Source organism: Propithecus coquereli, unplaced genomic scaffold (assembly GCF_000956105.1).
Source record: "Propithecus coquereli isolate 6110/MARCELLA unplaced genomic scaffold, Pcoq_1.0 Scaffold122, whole genome shotgun sequence".
Taxonomy (NCBI): domain Eukaryota; kingdom Metazoa; phylum Chordata; class Mammalia; order Primates; family Indriidae; genus Propithecus; species Propithecus coquereli.
Genome location: NW_012136303.1, coordinates 4,201,656 through 4,220,522, shown reverse-complemented (window position 1 = coordinate 4,220,522; position 18,867 = coordinate 4,201,656). Strand labels below are relative to the sequence as shown.

At 51.9% G+C, this 18,867-nt stretch overlaps 1 protein-coding gene across 1 annotated transcript in view; it reads left to right on the top strand.

Annotated features, from left to right (window-relative positions):
- Nucleotides 1-18,867, top strand: part of TTLL9 (tubulin tyrosine ligase-like family member 9) — a 34,872-nt gene that overhangs the window by 5,407 nt on the left and 10,598 nt on the right. The window contains exons 2-8 of the mRNA XM_012665723.1: nt 2,891-3,002; nt 4,034-4,219; nt 13,059-13,127; nt 13,797-13,871; nt 15,029-15,119; nt 16,692-16,732; nt 17,641-17,728. Coding sequence (XP_012521177.1) covers nt 2,891-3,002; nt 4,034-4,219; nt 13,059-13,127; nt 13,797-13,871; nt 15,029-15,119; nt 16,692-16,732; nt 17,641-17,728 — 662 coding nt within the window. The remainder of the gene's footprint in view (nt 1-2,890; nt 3,003-4,033; nt 4,220-13,058; nt 13,128-13,796; nt 13,872-15,028; nt 15,120-16,691; nt 16,733-17,640; nt 17,729-18,867) is intronic.

Sequence of the window (18,867 nt, the reverse complement as noted above, 5' to 3'; positions counted from 1 at the left end):
GTGCAGCTCCTCAAGTTCCTGGTGCTGGCTTGTCATCACGGGTGCCGTCACCTTGACTGAGCGTCAGGTTAAGGTGGTGTGTGCCGGGTTTTTCCAATGTAAGTTAGCTTTTTTGCAATCAATAAGTATCTTATAGACAGACACGCTGAGACTGTGCAAATATCCTGTTCCCCCAAAACTTTCACACAATCATTTTAGCATTCTTTGAGGATTCTTGCCTAAATCTATCATTATTATTACAATAATTGCAAAATGGTGACTCTCTAACTCTCTCATTCCTTCTACATTCATTAGGTGGCATTTTTCCGTAAAGTTCTTCTCCTCCTGCCCCTTATTTATTTATTTAGTATCAGTTTGGTTCATTGAAGTCTACCATCTTGACTAGAAGCTTCCACTCCTCGATTTTCCCAATAGGGAAACTGAGGCCCAAAAAAGAGAGGGAGGTTACACAGGAGTCAGTCCCTGTGGCAGGACCAGAATCGGAGCTCCTGACTCCTGTTCTAGTGCTCCCAGCACTGCGTGACGGGTCCGGTGCAGACGTCAGCGGAGGAGGAGAGGGCCGAGACCTGGCCACGCTGGGTCAGGCCCAGCCAGTGCGGGACACGTGGCCCTGTGGCATCTGAGGGTTTCCGAAGGCCACAGCCAGTTCTCCAGCGGGTTTCCATCAGTCACCGAAGCCGGGCCTCACAGCCGCTGTGCTGCGGCGTCAGTCAGAGGAGAGGTTTGGAGAAGAACCAGGCCCCGGGTTTTCATGAATAACTTAAGAAGAAATCGGGACACCGTTCATTCCTGATTCCAGGGTCACTCCATTACTGCGTGCGCCACCGTAGCCACATCTGTGCACGGCGTGTGCTGTTTACTTAGGATTTTCCTCAAGATTGACTCACTTAAAGGAACTTCTATGTCACTGTGATAATATCTGTTGAATTTTGTGTTTGTCTTGGTATTTATGTTTTTTCCCAATCACCATTAAAAGAGGGACATGGCTGTTATATTTTTTGAAAGGTATTGCGAGGTTTGTGTGACCGGAATGCTGGGAGATGCCGCTCACACGATGCCCCTGCAGGAGTAATGCTTAAGAGAGCGTTGCATTAGCTCACAGCTCCTGTGGGTCCGGGATTCTGACAGGACATAGGGGGACTGGCTTGTCTCTGCGACGTCGGGGGCATCAGCTGGGAAGAGTCTGTCTCTGGAGGTCACCTGACAGCAGGAGTTGTCAGGGGACATCCTGGCGCACACGTTGGCGGTTGATGCTGGCTGTCTGCAGGGACCTTTCTGGGGCAGACAACCAAAGAAGGTTCTCGCGGCTTTTCCATGTGGACTCATAGACCTGCTGCACCGGGGATGAGAGGTATAGCTGGGCACCTTCTGGAATACAGCCCACCACAGCACCCTCCCCACTTGGTTGTGATCATTCATCACCTCCGGGGCAGCTGCCTCCTCATTTCTCTCTGTTGCTGCCTCAAACCTCCTCAAGATATTTTTCAAAACCCAGCCGACTTGTCGATAATAGAATAAAATGGGGGGTCGGGGACAACCCAAACACCTCTTAATAGAAAAATGGATAAATACATTGTGGTTTGTTCACCCTATGGAATGGAATAGAGACGTTAAAATAACTGAATTAGACTCACGTATATCAAGTGGACAAATCTCCAAAATGAAATCTTGGTGAAAAAAAGCAAGTTGTGAAAGGAAGCAGATAGGAGTGATTCTAGCCTCAGAGCTTGGACTCTGGAGCTCCATGGTCTGAGTTTAAATCCTGCTCTGCCACTTACTACCTATATGAACTTGGGCTCTTTAATCTCTATGTGCCTGCCTCAGTTTCCTCATCTGTAAAATGGGCATAATAACAGAACCTAATACTTAGGGTTGCTAAGAGGATCGATGCATTAATATTTGTAAAGTACTTAGAACAGTGCCTGGCACATGGTGAGCAATAATATCAGCAATTAGAAGGTATAAAAACATGCCAAACAATGCCACATATAGATATGCACACATATACATAGTAAGAACTGTAAAGACACTGCATAGACGTGATACACAGAGCAAACTCAGGCTAATGGTTTCCTTTGGGACAGGAGAGAAAGAGATAGAATCAGACAGGGACATACAGGGGACTTCAGTTATATCCGTAATTTTTTGCTTAAAAATAACTGGAAGCAATTATGATGGTATTTTATTTCCCTTCACTTCTTCTTCAAGCACCTCCTCCCTGCAGCCCAGCTCTGGTGCCCAGATCTGGTAGATCAGTCTGGTTTCCTGTCCCGCCCCCTGGCGTGGCTGGGAAGGACGGGGTCAGGATTCGGAGTCTGGCAGAGCAGGGCATGAGTCCTGATGATGCTGCGTCTTCAGTGGGAAAGGCCAGCCTGCCTTAGAGCTCCGGGGACGGTTGAAGTCACCTTTCAGGCCTGCTATGAGGATTTAGTGAGAGGAGGGCTTTGTGACCTGGGAGGGGCTTGCAAATGTCACCTAGCTCCACAGCGGGCCGAGGACAAGGACAGGTGAGGCTGGCTGGTTGTTGCACTGTAGGGAGCGGTGGGCACTGTGGTCTGGAGAGGGCATGTCCTGTCTAAAGGGGTGGTTGCTTCTCAGTCCAGCTGATAGGCGCCTGCGGACACTCTGGGCTCAGTGTGGCCGGATCTGCTGATAGTTGAAGGGAAGCCAGCAGCTTGGATTTTTGTGGGAACATTTCCCTAGTTTTCACTCTGGCCTAACAAAGCACGTGTGGGCCCGTGGCAGCCACGGCCACCCCCTAGAGACTCCTGATGGACACACTGCTGCACACCCTTCCTCATGTCCCCTCAGCTGTACCTCCCCGGGCCACAGACCCCCAGCAGTGCCGAGGTCCTCAGGTCATGACCTTTCCCCCCACCCCCTCCCCCAGCGAAGGGGAGTGGGATTTCTACTGGTGTGACGTCAGCTGGCTCCGGGAGAACTTCGACCACACCTACATGGACGAGCACGTGCGAATCAGTCACTTCCGGAACCACTATGAGGTGAGTGGGGCAGGTGGCAGGGGTTGCGCTGAACCAACCAGCTCAGATCACTGGGTGTGGCCGTGAGCAGGAGCTGGTTTGGGGGGTACAAGGATCAGAACAGAAAAGTGTAAGGGAATCGGGCGCATGCCCGGTGGGGAGCACGTGGACTAGACGCATGACGAGCTAAGTGGATGGAGGATGGAGGACCCAAGCCCTGGGGACCAGCCTTTCTTGGGGCGGGGATTTGAGGTCTCAGGCTGGTTGGTGTTTGAGCATCAGAGATTTGAGGGGTGGGCTGATTTGGGGGTGCAAGGACCAAAGGAGCAGGATGCTTGCGAGGTTATGGTGATTTCAGGGTGAAGGAAAGTTGAGAAATTTGGGGTCTAGAGATGGGAGGGAGGTCTGTGGGGACTGGAGGAGCCAGTGATGGGAGATGTTCAAAAGTTAGTGTATTGTAGTGGTTAAAAACATGAACGTTGGGCCTGTAATCCCAGCACTCTGGGAGGCCGAGGTGGGAGGATCGCTTGAGCTCAGGAGTTCCAGACCAGCCTGAGCAAGAGCGAGACCCTGTCTCTACAAAAAATAGAAAAATTAGCCAGGCATGGTGGCAAGTGCCTGTAGTCCCAGCTACCCGGGAGGCTGAGGCAGAAGAATCCCTTGAGCCCAGGAGTTTGAGTTTGCTGTAAGCTCTGATGACACCACTGCACTCTAGCTGAGCAAACAGAGCAAGACCCTGTCTCAGAAACAAAAACGAAAACAAAAACAAAAACAAAAAAAACACCCATGGACTTTGGAGTCATGGTCAGGCCTTGATCAAATTCCTGGCAGTGTTGCCCATTTGTTATGGCTCTGGCAATGGACTTAACCTTCCCAAGCCTCAGTTTCCCTGGCTGTGAAGTGGGGATAATTACAGACTTAGCAGGCTCTCAAAGTTACTCTTACTGTTATCCTGTGGGCCAGAGAATGGAGGCTGCTGGGTAGCTGCTGGATGGGGGCTGGGAGGGGAGCAGGAGCCCCCGGCCGGCCGCCTTGTCCCTCCCGCTCCCCAGCTGACCCGCAAGAACTACATGGTGAAGAACCTGAAGCGGTTCCGGAAACAGCTGGAGCGCGAGGCGGGAAAGCTGGAGGCAGCCAAGTGCGACTTCTTCCCCAAAACCTTCGAGATGCCCTGCGAGTACCACCTGTTTGTGGAGGAGTTTCGCAAAAACCCGGGAATCACCTGGATCATGAAGCCTGTGAGTGCCCAGCGGTGGTGGGGGGGGTTGGGGAGGGCAGCGGAAGGGAGGGAGTTCTGGCACCCAAGCAGGGGTCCTGACTGCCTGGGATTAGCTTCAGATGCGCTCTCTGCCCTCCCTCAGCGCTGGCTTTAGCTCCTCTTCTCTGCAGTGTTGGAACCAGCAGCTAGGACTGCTGGCACATAATAGGTGCTCAATAAGTGTTCACTGAATGCCCAAGTGATCCCCAGGACCCCAGGGCGGGGAATGCAGAGCCTCTCTCCCTGACATGGAAGAAAACAATGGCCAAGCCAGGCCAAGTGCTTTTCCTGCGTTACCCCTGTCCTTGCTCTGACCCTCGGGGGCGGCGTCCCCAGGCCCGGTTTGGAGCTGAAGAGTAGAGGCTCGTTTGCTCAAGCATCCACAAATACTCACCTGGCACTGGGGATACAGCCCTCAGCAAGTCACATTGGGTCTCTGCATCCTCGAGGGCAGACAATAAGCAAGCAGAGGACACATGTGTGGTTACGGCGGTGATGAGTGTCATTAGGAGGATGGTGTCAGCAGAGGCAACAGCAGGAGGATCCCCCCGCCCAGCGGCTTCTCTGAACAAGGAAGAGGTAGGGCTCTCAGGCCAAACCCCTTGTTCACTTACTAGCTGTGTGACCTCAGGTAGATTACTTAACTTCTCTGTGCTTCACTTTCCGCATCTGCAAATTGGGATCCCTGTAATACCTATTGCATAGTGTTGTTATGTGATGAAATGAGTTAACAGAGGTAAAGTTCATAGCAGACGCTCAGTAAGTGATAGTTTTTGTTATTCTTGTTATTCAATATAAATTGAGCTGTGACCTTAGGATGCACAAGAGTGAGCTGGAAAAGGGTGGGTGTAGGGAAGAGTATTCTAGGCAGAGGGAAGTGCATGTGCAAAGGCCTAGCATCAGGAGGTACCCCTTTGGGGATCAAGAAACTGAGTACAAGGCAAGGGTGACAGAGAGCCTACCAGTCACTTAGACCCTTCTTGTGCCAGGGCTGGTCTCTCACCCAAAGCCAGGTGCCACCGTAGCCTTCAATGGCAGCAGCAAAGCCCCCTTACGTTTTCCAGGCTTGGGAATGTGCCAGCCCCAGGAAGGGATCTGGGGGGGAAGGAGCAGCCCTTCCTTGTGGAGCTGAAGACTGGGCCTGGTGCTGGCCGGTGCAGACTCAGCCAACAGCACAGGTGCTTGGAGGCGGAACCAACGGGGAGACAAAAACAATGGATGCTCCAAACAGGCACTGAGCCTGGATGCATCCGGGCCTCCCTGGTTCCCTTCCCGGCCCCTCCTGCCTCCCCTGTGTCCCGGGAAGGTGCAGGGAGCAGTAGGGATTAGGCAGATGAACACTGTGACCCACCAGGCGCGGGTTCCAGCTCCCAGCACTATCCCCTCAGACAAATGGTAATTCGTGCTAATTGGGAACAGCAATCCCATATTAAATTGATTTCTTTCCCAGCCCATGGCCTTTGTTAGCGGCAGACACAACGACAGCTGTAATTAGGAGGCGGAATCTTGGCTCTGTGTGTGCTCCTGTGTGTGCGTGTGGGTGTGCGTGTGTGTGTTGTCTCTACTGAATAGCGAGGCACCCTGTCAGGGGTATGCACAGTGGGTGCTTCTAGTCACACTGGCCTGGGTTCTAAATCTGTGTCCACTTTTTTTTTTAATTGAGACAGAGTCTCACTCTGTCGCCCAGGCTAGAGTGCCATGGCGTCAGCCTAGCTCACTGCAACCTCAAACTCCTGGGCTCAGGCGATCCTCCTGCCTCAGCCTCCTGAGTAGCTGGGACTGCAGGCATGCGCCACCACGCCTGGCTAATTTTTTTCTATTTTTAGTAGAGACAGGGTCTCACTCTTGCTCAGGCTGGTCTCGAACTCCTGACCTCAAGCGAGCCTCCCGCCTCGGCCCCCCAGAGTGCTAGGATTACAGGTGTGAGCCACCACGCCAACCTGTGTCCACCACTTCTGAGCTTGATGACCCTGAACCGGTTATTCAACTCCTCTAAGTCCTTCTAAGTCCGTTTCCTCATCTGCAAGATGGACTTCATGAGTGGATCTACCTTACAGGGTTGCGAGAGAATCCAATGAATTTGTACATGTTAAATACATGGATTATACAAGTGATATGAAGGGCTTGACATTAGGTGCCCAATAACTGACCATTTCTATTGTTATTTCCAAGAAACTACTAAATGCCCCGTCTTCTCCTTGCCCCTGGGGAAGCACCAGGTCAGCGTTTCTCAAACTTCAATGTGCCCACGCCCATCGGGGACCTGGGTGAGTGCAAAGCCCGACTCAGCAGCGCTGGGTGGGGCCCGAGATTCCCGGTTTCTAACCAGTGCCCAGGCTGTGCCGACCCGGCTGGCCACAGATATGCTCACTGTGAGCGTCGGGGTTGCAGAGCCGCAGTTCCTAAACTCGAGCGTGCACACAATCTCCTGGAGGACTTTTTAGAGCATCCCACCCCCAGAGTGTCCGATTCAGCAGCCCTGGTTCGGGGCCTGAGAATCTGTGGTTCTAGCAAGTTCCCAGGTGTATCAGCCAGGGCTCCCCAGAGAAATGGGAGCTTCAGGGGGTGTGTGTGTGTGTGTGTGTGTGTGTGTGTGTGTGTGTGTGTGTCTGTGTTTAAGGAATAGTTCAAGCACTATTGTGGGGGCTGGCAAGTCTGAGATCTGCAGGGCCGGCCAGCAGGAAACCCAGGCAGGATTTCTAGGTTCCAGTCTTGAGGCAGAATCGCTTCTTTTTCAGGAAACCTCAGTTTTTGTTCTTAAGCCCTCAGCTCATTGGATGGGCCCACGCACATGATCAAGGGTGACAGCCTTGACTTACAGTTCCTGATTGTAGATGTCAATCATGTCTACAAAATACCGTCAGAGCAACATCTAGACTAGTGTTTGGCCAAACAACCGGGTACCATAGCCTGGCAGAGTTGACAGGTAAAATTAACTATGATGCTGGGTTATGAGGGGGCTGCAGGCCTGGGTGCCACGCTTTGAGAACACTGGGTTAGAGTATTAGTTCTGGGACCCTATTTGGATTCCTGTGGGGAAGAAGGAGTGTTAAAAACAGAACAATGCCCTAAGTTTGGAAAACAGAGGAAAAAACATCCCCCAAATCCCTCCACTCTTCCCGCAAGGCCTGTCTTTGTGACTCGGTTGGTCCTGGTCCACCCACAGCCAAAAGTCTGCTCATAGTTGCTGGGGCTGGGCCAGTCACAGGGCGGCCCTTGGGCGCCTGCTGAGCCTTCATCTTCCTCTTCAGTGGCGGTAGAGCAGCCCAGGGAGGGGTCGAGTGGGCTCAGAAGGGAGCAGGCAGTGTCATTCCCTTTATGCCCTGCTGTGGGGACCCTCTTCCCACGAGGCCTGAGCCCCAGCCCAGAGCTGGGGGAGCTTTGTTTGACTCTTGGGGAATATAAGAACAGGCCCTGGGGTCTGGCCATTAAAAGCCCAGTGTAGTGTAAAAATCACCCCAGACTTTTTCTCCAGGTGGGTGTCCTCCCCTGCCAGCAGCTCAGGGCTGCCGGGTTGGTGGGGAGTGGGGCAGGACACAGGTAGCAGGGCCACTCTGGCTCCTCAGCCTGCCTCGAGGTGCTGGGAGGCAGGTGCTTGGCTGTCAGGGACCAGGCCTGTCCCTCAGTCCCTCTGTGTGTCCTCCGATCTGCACAGGGATGAGGCCTGTCTTCTGCTCTCTGTGCATCCACCAAGCTGGTTTCTCTGAAAACTTCCAAGAGTCAGGATGCTTTGGTTGGTAAATAATAGAAAACCCAAATAAAAGTAGCTTAGACAAGAGGGCAGGGCTTCTGCACTGTTTTTATGCCATGGGCCTCTTTGGCATCTGGTGAAATGTACTGACCCTGTCACAGAATAGTAGGGTTTTTAAAAGCCACTTTAAATATAATTGGCATACAAAAAGCTGCACATACACTTAATGAGTTTGGAGGTAAGTATGTACCTGTGAAAGAACAGTGGTTTTAAAAGCATAAAATAAAGTACATTTAATTATAAAAGAAAGCAACTATATTAAAAATCAGTTATCAAATTGCATTAGTCTAGGTTCTCCAAGACACAGATGCCAAGACAAAATTAAACATGCCAGAGTTTGGCCGGTGAGGAAAACAGGAGAGGGAGGCACATGAGGCTAGGAGAGCTGTCAGATCTCAAGGGAAGGAAAGAAGGAAGGAAGGAAGGAAGGAAGGAAGGAAGGAAGGAAGGAAGGAAAGAAGGAAGGGAGGAAGGAAAGAAGGAAGGGAGGAAGAAAAGAAGGGAGGGAGGAAGGAAGGAAGGAAGGGAGGGAGGGAGGAAGCCCCTGCCACTAAGCCTTGTACGGAAATTTCAGCAAAGCCACTGGGATGCCTCAAGCCAAAGTAGGCTGTCCCCCCTCTCAGGGATGGGCCAGTCTTCATATCCTTGCCGGACTCGGTCATTGTCTGGGAGCAGCCCCAGCAAGGAGGCCTGGCAGACACAGCTGGACCTCAGCTGGAAGCAGCTGGCACTCTCAGTCAATTACTATCCTGCAGTTAGAGGCCTGCGAGGTGCATTCTCATGGCCACAACACAAATTATTAAAAAATTCTTTGTGCTAAGTAATATATGTGCTTTTCATTAACAATTAAAGAGAGTCTAACAGCGGGCCTCATAGTACCATCATTTCAAAGTCAGGAGGAGCATAACAATATTTGGAGATATCGGTAACAATTGTAATGAGGTATAAAAATAACTGATTTCTTTTGATGACAAAGTCACAGGCATGGCTAATACTCCTGTGACTTGTTGCCTGCATTCATAATAGAAGGAAATGTGAAAATCTGGTTAAGGGTTAGTGAAAATAAAGATGAATTTTTTTTTCTCATTTAAGCTAGAGAACCCAGGGAGTTTCTTTTAATGAAGAAAGGCCGACTCCAGGGATGGTTTATTAGGAGGCCCCACAACATCATGAATTCCCAGCAGGCTGGCCATGCCTCTTGATCACAATACAGCTGCTGCAGCTCCAGCTTCACCTCGCACTTCCACTTGCCTTGGGAATAAAGGAATGCCCTGGCCTTGTGTCCCTTTCGAAGAAGACACAAACTTTCCCCAGATTTCCCCTGGCATCCTTCTGGCCTATGCCTGAACCAATCACATAGGGGCACTGTGAGGGTTCAGAACTCCCCAGAGGGCAGGACAGAAGGAAGAGCTGATCTAAACGGGTTCTGTTGGCAGGGAAGACAAGTGAGTGGCTGCATCCAACACCCCATGAATGCCACGTGAGGAATGTGGCTCCCGGCGAAAAGGCAGGGGGTGACAAGGGGACCAGAGCTGTGGGTGGCCACAGCTGGTACAAAATCAAAGTTATGGTTCACTCTGATAATCCATTCAAATATTATTTTCCAATAAAAAATTTATCTTTTTATGAAAAGCATAATATAAAAATATTTTCCTCCCAACTTATCAAGTAAGATAGCTACTCCCAAAGGTAGTGCCATGTTTATCATGTGATTTTGTATCCTCCCCACCCACCCCTGCCGGTGCTTTGCAAGAGGTACCTGAGCCCCAAATTTGTGTAGCATAGATTTAGCTATCTCAGATTTGTCACCTGCTGGCTGGGTGATCACGGGCAACGTGCTTGGCCTCTCTGTTCATTGGTTTCCTCAATTGCAAAATATGGATAATATTAATGCCTATGTTACAGGGTTTTTTTTAAAGCTTTATTGGGGTAATGTGTATAAATCATCGTGCCTGGCACAGAGTAAACATCTGATAAGTATTAGCTACTGGTGTTGTCATTGTTAGGAACCATTTTCCTAAAGTTAGTATTCCGGTTATCTATTGCAGAGTAACAAACCAACCCAAAACGTAGTGACTTGAAACAATGATAATCCTATTTAGCTCCTGAGCCTCCAGTTTGGGCAGCGCCTGGCAGGGAAGGCTGGTCTGTGCCCCAGCGTCCACTGGGGCAGCTGCACTGAGGCTGGAGGATCCGTTTCCAAGCTGGCTGCTCGCTTGGCTGGCGAGCTGGTGCTGGCCGTTGGCTGGGTGCTCAGCCAGGGTTGAGGGCTGGAAGTCTCAGTCTCCCTCTGGGTGGGGCTCTCCCTGTGACCTGGACTTCCTAACAGTATGGCTGCTGGGTTCCAGCGGTGACCAGCGTCAAAGAGAGAGTCGGGCAGAAGCTGTACTGCCTTTTATGATTTGGCATTGGAATTCACAATCGGTTGAGACAGTCCTAAAGTCTCGCCGAGATTCAAGGTGAGGGGACATTGACTTCACTTATTGATGGGGTTCTGGGGAACATATGGGCTGGAAATATTGTGATTGTTTTTGAAACTACCCTCTGCTGGAGCTAGGTGGTAGGTGAGCTCCAGTCTTCACAGCCCTGATGTATCATCATGCAGGAAGCTTATCTTTCATTCAAAGCCGTTTCATTCTCTCGCATAACAAGAAGCTGGAGGTAGGCAGCTCCAGGTTTGGGAACGTGCTCAACAGAGCCATTGTAGGCCCAGGCTCCTTCCCTTTGTCCACTCTGCATCCGCAGGGTGTTGGCTTTTGTTATCATATTTGTCACTTCATGAACACGAGATGGCCGCTGTTGTAGGCATCACCTCTGCAGACTGAGTGTTCAAAGAAAGACAGAAAAGGGCCAAGCATCATTCCTCTCTCCATAGCTCTCTATCCCGCCCTCGCTCCCTCTCTAATATTTTTAACAAGGAGGAAAATATTTCCCAGGGTCTCCAAGCAGATGTCTCCTTAGTTCTCATTGGCCAAAACCAGTCACGTGGTTTCCACCAGCTGCAAGGAAAGCTGGGAAAACTAGTATCTGTCCTTTCCAGCCTCTATTGTGAGAGGTGGCTTTGTCAGCATGGAGGGAAAGGAAGGGGAGTGGCTACAGGGAAGGCGACCACAGGGGTTGGGTGGGGGTTCTTACATGGAAGGGTATGAATCTAAAAAAACACTTTTTAGTGGAAATTTAGTAAAATATAGAGCGGTGTCCGAGTTATAGGGATACAGAATTTTCCCAAAGTGAACACACTCAAGTAGCCAGCACCCAGGTCGTGAAGGGGGCATCTCCAGCCCCCCAGCAGCCCCGCTCACAACCCTCTACGTCACAACAGCATAGATTTGTTTTGTCTGCTTTTGAACTTTAAATCATTGGAATCATGTAGCACGACCACAGTGTGTCTGGTTTCTCCCCCTCCATGTTACATTTATGCAATTCATCGGACTGATGCGGGTAATTGTAAATTGTTTATTGTCCTTTTCGTATTCTATTCCATTGAGTGAGTATTCATCCATCTGAGAGTTTCAAGGTTGGAGCTTTGATGAATAGTGCTGCCATGGGTGTCCCTGTTCATGTTTCTGGGTGCACAAGTGCAGACATTTCTGTTGGGCAGGTACCTAGGAGAGGAATTGCTGGGACTTAGGATAGGGGGTACCTGTGTTCAGCTTTCGTGGATGCCACCAGTTCCCAAACAATGCACACTCCCGCCAGCAGTGTGTGAGAGTTCCAGTCACTCCACATCCTCACCAACACTTGGTATTGTCTGTCTTTAATTTTAATCATTCTCAGGGAGTGTGTAGTGGTATCATATTGTGATTTCCATTAGCATCTCCCTGGAATTCATGAAGCTGAGTGCCTGTTCCTATATTAACATTGATAATCTTTCGTGAAATGCCTGTTCAGGTCTTTTGCAAGAGTGTGAACTTTCGGAAGCTTTTGATCACACTGATTAGTTGCTCTCCAAAATTGCTGTGCACATTCGGCCACCTCTGAGCGACCGCCAGTGCCCCACAGTCTTCTGGGCACACACAGCCCTGAACCAGGGTACATAGCATGGCAGGCAGAGCAGGGGCCCCTCATGCAATGGACAACCTGTGCAGCCACCCCGGACAGCTCTGCCTGCCCCTACATTGTACAGAGAGCCTCAGGTAGGCCAGGTGGGCCAAGCTCAGGGAACGGAAGGAAATGAGAGTTTGCACTTGCCAGGTGCATTTATGCTGGAGGAAAGATGACTCGGGGGGACCTTCTTGGTGGCTGCAGATAAGTAGAGGGCTGTTCTGGTGCCCAGGAATCAGATTTGCTCTAGGAGGCCCAACAAGCCAGAGTAGGACTGGCAGATTTTAGCTCAGCACAGGTTAGTCTGTGAAAGTTCCATGAGGTCTGCGTTACTGCTATAGCATAATGCCCAGCACACAGTAGCAGCTAATATACACCTTTTGGATGACTGCTTAACAAAGCTATCCTGCAACAAAAAGTGCCCTGTTGGAGGTTTGGGGGTGGGGAGAAGGTAGTGAGCTCCCAGGCACTGTGGGTGTGCAAGGCCAGGCAGGTGACCATTGTAGAAGGACCACTGGAGATCATTACTCAAAGGAGGGAGGAATGCCTTTGCTGAGGACCACTCTGCATGATTAAAGATTCTCCCAGCCCCCAGACTCTGTGAAGCCATGAATTATCCATGCTGGGGTTCAGTAAAGGCAGACGGATTTCAGTATTAGCCGAAGCAAACCCTAATTAGGAAGGCAAATTGATTTCCAAAAAAAGAATCGGATGATATGTTCCCAGGACTGTTAGAAATGGTTTTTTAATTGTCTGTTCTTTTGCATTATTCATGCAAATGTATGTCTTTGTGAGCTAAGTCAATCTCCCTTTCCTGCCGCCTTCCCTCTCTCCCTCTGCCATGTTAGCGCCTTCCCTGTTCCAGCCCCTTCAGGACTGAGCTGGGCCATTCCTCTGGGGAGAGCTGGGAGCCCACAGGGGAAGATGAGACAGAGAAATGCTGAGGATGGTGCCCAGGCACAGGGCCCAGCAAGGAGCCACACAGAGCTGACAGCTGGCCTTTCTGCACCCACTCCCACCCCAGGTAGCCCGGTCGCAGGGGAAGGGCATCTTCCTCTTCCGGAGGCTGAAGGACATCATGGACTGGAGGAAGGTGAGCCTGCCTCTTCCCCCTTGCTCCCCAAACCCTCGGCTGTCTTGCCAGCAGGAGGGCCACTCCTTCCTTCCCTCAAACCTCAGAGGGATGGCAGGGAAGCTCTGCCCACGGGCCTGCCCATTAGAGCAGGGGCTGGGGGTGTCTCTGCAGCCAGATTGTCCGGGTTCAAATCCTGACCTTGCCACTCAATAGGTGGGTGACTTTGGGCAGTTACTTCACCTCTCAGCGTCCCAGTAAATGGGGATAGTAATAGCACCTGCTGAGGATGCAGTGAGCTAATAAGCGTAAAACCCCTGAGAACAGTGCCTGGCACTTAGTAAGTGCTCAATGCACATTTCTTTTTCTGGGCCTCCTGCTCACCTGGCTGGGGAGAGTTTGGCGGACTCTCCTTCCAGGTCCTAGACTGAGCCTCAGGGGCAGCTCCCTTGCTCCCCCTGGCCCCATCCTTGTCCCAAGACACTGTGCAGTAGAAATCCTTGTTCAAATCCTGCCTCTGCTACTCAGCAGCTGTGTGGTCTTGGGAAATTGCAGACGCCCTGTGTACCTCAGCAGTGCAGGGTGGGTGACAGGAGCAGGATGGCCGACACCCTGCAGGACCAGCACCTGCTGCCACAGTCGGCCCGCAGCAGATGCTCAATGTCTTTACTTCTCCTGTGGAATTGTCAGGGCACTGCAGGGAAGAAGCTCACCAGCCTGGAGGCCCAGCCCGCCCGGAGCGCTGTCAATCCCTCTGGCAGCCACGTGAGTGGAGGTGGGGCTGGGCTGGGGTCCCAGAAAGCAAACGAAGGCCTGGCTGTCTCTGTCTTAACGCAGCCAAGGGGGATAGTGATGGTGGGTGGAGAAAATCTGCCCCAACAGCCAGAAGCCCTGAGTGCCAGCGCTCCCTGCCACAAGGCTGTTCCATGACCCCATCAAGTGTGTGACCCTTGTCTTTGGGTGGAAGGGACAGTGGGTGGGAAAGGACTCTGCAGCCTGTGAGGTGCTGTGCACACGCATAGGAGCACTGCTGTCTTCCTGAGCTGGGCTGGCAGGGCGAGAAGGGAGAGCTATGTCCTGGGGGGCCATGGGGGGCCTATGCAGCACCGTTCTTAGAACTTTCTACAGTGATGGAAGTGGTATATGTCTGTGCTCTCCAACACAGTGACCACTGGCCACATGCTGACACTGAGCCCTTGCCATGTAGCCTGTATGATCAAGGACTGGATTTTTAATTTCATTTCCTTTTTAAAAATGGTAGTAAAATACGCATAACATGAAATGTGCCATTTTAAAGTGTATGGTTCTGTAGCACTAAGTGCATTCATACTGTGCAACTGTCACCACCATCCATTTCCAGAACTTTTTTGCCTTTCCAAACTGAAACTCTGTTCCCGTTAAACACCAATTCCTCCTTCCCTCCTCCCCCAGCCCTTGGTAACCCCCATCTACTTTCTGTCTCTATGCATTTGACTATTCTGGGAACCTCACCTAAGTGGAGTCGTACACTGTTTGTCCTTTTGTGTCTGGCTCGTTTCACTGAGCATAACATCTTCAAGTTTCATCCCCGTTGCAGCATGTGATTTCGTTGACTTCTAATTGGTTAAATGCAAATATAAGTAGCCGCATGTGGCCAGTGGCTGCCCTGTTGGACAGCACAGGTCTAGAGGTTGAACACTCAGGCTCTGGGCCCAAACTGTGTGAGTCCACGGCCCAGCTGCACCACTGAATGCCTGTGTGACCTTGGGCAAGTTACTCTCCCTCTCTGTGCTTCAGTTTCTCATCTATAAAATGGGAATAATGACCTGATAGGGTTGATTTAAGGATCCAATGAGCTATCCCAAGTAGAGTGCCCAGCATAATGCCTAGTACACAGGAGGCACTCAATAAATGCTCAATTTTATTATTATTATTACAACTAGGACACAAGAAGCTCTGATGACCAGAAAGATGATATTCCCGTGGAGAACTATGTGGCTCAGCGTTACATCGAAAATCCCTACCTGATAGGAGGTGAGACAGCTGTCTCTGCTCCCTGCTTCCCCACCCAGTGGTCGTCAGTCAGTCAACGAGCCTTGGCCGGCAGCCTGCCAAGGGCCCAGCCTGACACCAGGCATGAGGGATGCTAGGACAGAGACCTGCATGCTCCCAGCTCCTGCCATTGTGATGCAGTTTCCTCTGGCCGGCAGGCCCTTCCCGTTCCCTTTCTCGTTCAGGGAAACTTCTCTTTCTTCAAGAACCAACTCATTCTTTCATGCATTTATCCAGCAAATATTTATAAAGGGCCTGCTTGATGCCAGCCGCTGTCTTGAGTGCTGGCTGCCCACCCTGCTCTTGTGGAGCTTATGCCCGGATGAGCAGGCTGCAGTGAACCAGAAAACAAATACATAAAACAATCCCACGCAATGGATATTATGGAGTAGATCAAGCAGGGTGACAGGCAGAGAGTGACGGGACCAGGGAGGGCCTCTCTGAGCAGGTGGCATGTGAGCTGAGACCCAAATGACAACCGGGAGTCACTGTGAGCAGATTTGCGAAGGCCCCGAGGTGGAACCGAACCGCCTTCTCGAAGCCCTGGCAGGTTCCCCCAGGCAACCCCTGCTTCTGCCGTTCCCACGTGGGGCCAGGCGGGTGGGAGCAGGGGCTGATTCTGGGGGTCTTGTCTGAGGCGGGCAGGTGCTCCAAGGCGCATCACTGCGATAGCGTTAATGCCAGGTGCCTCTTCCACCTCCTCCGGCCGTGACCTTCCTCAGGGGGCAGCACTGGGGCTCTTCGCCTCTCTCCTCCCGCCCAGGGACCCCATCCTGTCTATGGCTTAAACACCACCCAGATGCCAGGGACTGCCAGCTTTCTGTTCCCAGTCAAGACCTTGCCCCTGAACCCCAGATCTTGATGTCCGGCAGCCTGTGACATCCCTACTGGGCATCTGCCAGCAGCTCAAACCCAACATTCCCCAAATCCTGCCTCCCCCTGGGGACACAGCCCTTCCACTCGCTGGCTGCCAGGCGAGGGCCAGGAGCCATTCTGGGCCTGTCCCTCTCTTCCCCTCCCACGTCTGTTCCTCATGGAGCTCCTGCCCGGCACGTGAATCTGTCTGGCCACGCCTCTCGCCTCCATCCTGGTCCTGCCCACTGTCCTCTGCCTCCTGGACAACCACGCCACCTCCTCACTGTGCCTGCCATGCGCTGTCCCCTCGGCTCCACTCCAACACAGCAGCCAGAGCGATCAGGCCCCTTCAGTGGCTTCCCAGGGTTTGCAGGACAAAACCCAAAGGCTGCGATGACCTGGTGCCTGCCAGCCTTGCTGACCTCTTCTCCTTCCATTCGGCCCTTGGCCCAACCTCTTTGCCCCCTCCAGGCCTCTGTTCCTTGGGCCGAAGACCCCACCCCACTCTGGGCCAGGCAGGCCCCTTCTCGCCCCGCAGGTCACTGCTGCTCATGGGCCTTCCTCGACCACCAAGTCTCAAGCCCTTCCCCACGTTGACCCTCCCTGCCCCCCATCCACTGCCGTATCCCCGAAACCTGGCACAGTGCCTGACACGAATCAACATTTGTTACACAAATTAATTCCTTCCTCGCCTGACAGGCCGAAAGTTTGACCTGCGTGTCTATGTGCTGGTGATGTCGGTGAGTAACTAAGGCAGGGGTCCTCCTCCAGGGGGGTTCAGGGGTGGCTGGACTAGGGGTCGGGGGAAGAGGCCATCCTGGGGGCACCTTGTGTGAGCTTGCCTGGTCTTATCTCTGCCTGGGAGAGCCACAGGGGACATCTAGGAGGCGGGCAGGCAGGCGGACCCAAGTTTTACCATCTTAGATGCCTCAGCATCTAGATTTGCCCCTTACTGTCCTTTATTCATTCAGCCATCCGCGGTAAACGCAGCAAACATTTATTGAGCATCTACTAAGTACAAGGCCCTGGTACTTAGCAGGTTCTATCTCATCCAGTCCTCCTAATAATCCAGTGAGGTAGGTTCTATTATTATCCTCATTTTACAGATGAGGAAACAGATACAGAGAGGTTGTGTGACTTGCCCAAGGTCACACAGCCAGTGAGTGGCAGAGCTGAGATTCAAACCCAGGCCTCCTGGCCTCAAGCGCCCACTCTCTTGACCAGTTGCTTTACTCCCTCCACTCATTTGTTCATTCATTCAGCACATGTTGAAACCTTCGTGGTGTGCTCCTCTGTGCTGGGCACAAGGATACAGGGGTGTCCGAGACAGGCTCGGCCCTGTCCTCCTGGACCTCACCGTCTGGTGGAGAGTATGGACACCCTGAGCCGGGGCGCGTCACACGTGGTGGTGGGGCACAGAAGAGGCCCATTCATTTTGTTCCCTGTGCGTCCCTGTCCCCAGGGGGAGGAGCGGGCAGGCTCCAAGGAAGCTGACGTCAGAGCAGAGGCTTGAAGGCTGATTTGGGAAAGAAGGAAAGGCACTCCAGGTGGAGGGAAGGGCAGGTGCAGGACCTAGGCGATGTGAGAGTGCCTGGATGTATTCCCCTCCCCTTTTCTCTCTCTCTGTTCCCTCCTCCGTCCGCCTCAGTACACCCCACTGCGGGCCTGGCTCTACCGGGATGGCTTCGCCCGATTCTCCAACACCCGCTTCACGCTGAACAGCATCGATGACCAGTGTATCCTGGGATCTGCCCGCCCACCCCTACCCCCATGCACCTGCTCTTTCCGTCCTGGGGCCAATCCCTAGTGACCTTCTCCACCCAAAGATGTCTGCCGGGTGCCTGCTGTGGTCTGGGCACGGGAGACACAGCAGTGAGGGAGACAGGACTGGTCCCTTCCCTCCGGGAGCTTTCAATCTCGTGGGGGAGATCCCAGGGAAGCAGCCCCTGCTCTGCTCAGAGTAGCTCATCCCAACCTGCTTTGCCGGGTGATGGTTTTGGTGGTGGGACTGACATTCACATTTATTTATATTCGTAGGATCGGACGGTTTTTAGCCCCTTTGGAGGATGTTCCCATCATTTTATGGGCCTTTTTCTTCAGTGCCTAGTCATTGGCTCACTCATTCATTCAAATGTAATGCTATTTTCACCCATCTAATTGGCAGGGGCCAAAACTTTGATAACACACGGTCTTGGCAAGGCTGGGGGATACATATGTTGCTGGTGGGAGTGTAAATTGGTACAACCCCTTCTAGGGCAACCTGGCAACTAGCTGTCAAAAGACAATTTCACATGCCCTCTGCCCCAGCAATTCCCCTCTGGGAATTTAGCTGACAGGTGCACCCACCGTGCAGGAGAAGACAGGCTTAGAGGTTATTCACCGCACAGCCTGGCTTGTGAGAGTGAAAAGTAGGAAACAATGGGACAACAAATGGCTCATGTATACAATGGAATGCCACGCGGTTAGAAAGGAATGGTGGAAGTGCTTTACGTACTGATATGAGATCATCTACAAGAGGTATAGTTAATTGGGGGAAAACAAAGTATGTATAGAACAGTGTAAAACAGTATGTTCTCATTCATGTTAAAAATTATATCTCAGCCAGGCGCAGTGGCTCACGCCTGTAATCCTAGCACTCTGGGAGGCCGAGGCGGGAGGATCGCTCGAGGTCAGGAGGATCGCTCGAGGTCAGGAGTTTGAGACCAGTGTGAGCAAGAGCGAGACCCTGTTTCTACTAAAAATAGAAAGAAATTAGCTGGATAACTAAAAATATACAGAAAAAAATTAGCTGACCATGGTGGCACATGTCTGTAGTCCCTGCTACTTGGGAGACTGAGGCAGGAGGATCACTTGAGCCCAGGAGTTTGAGGTTGCT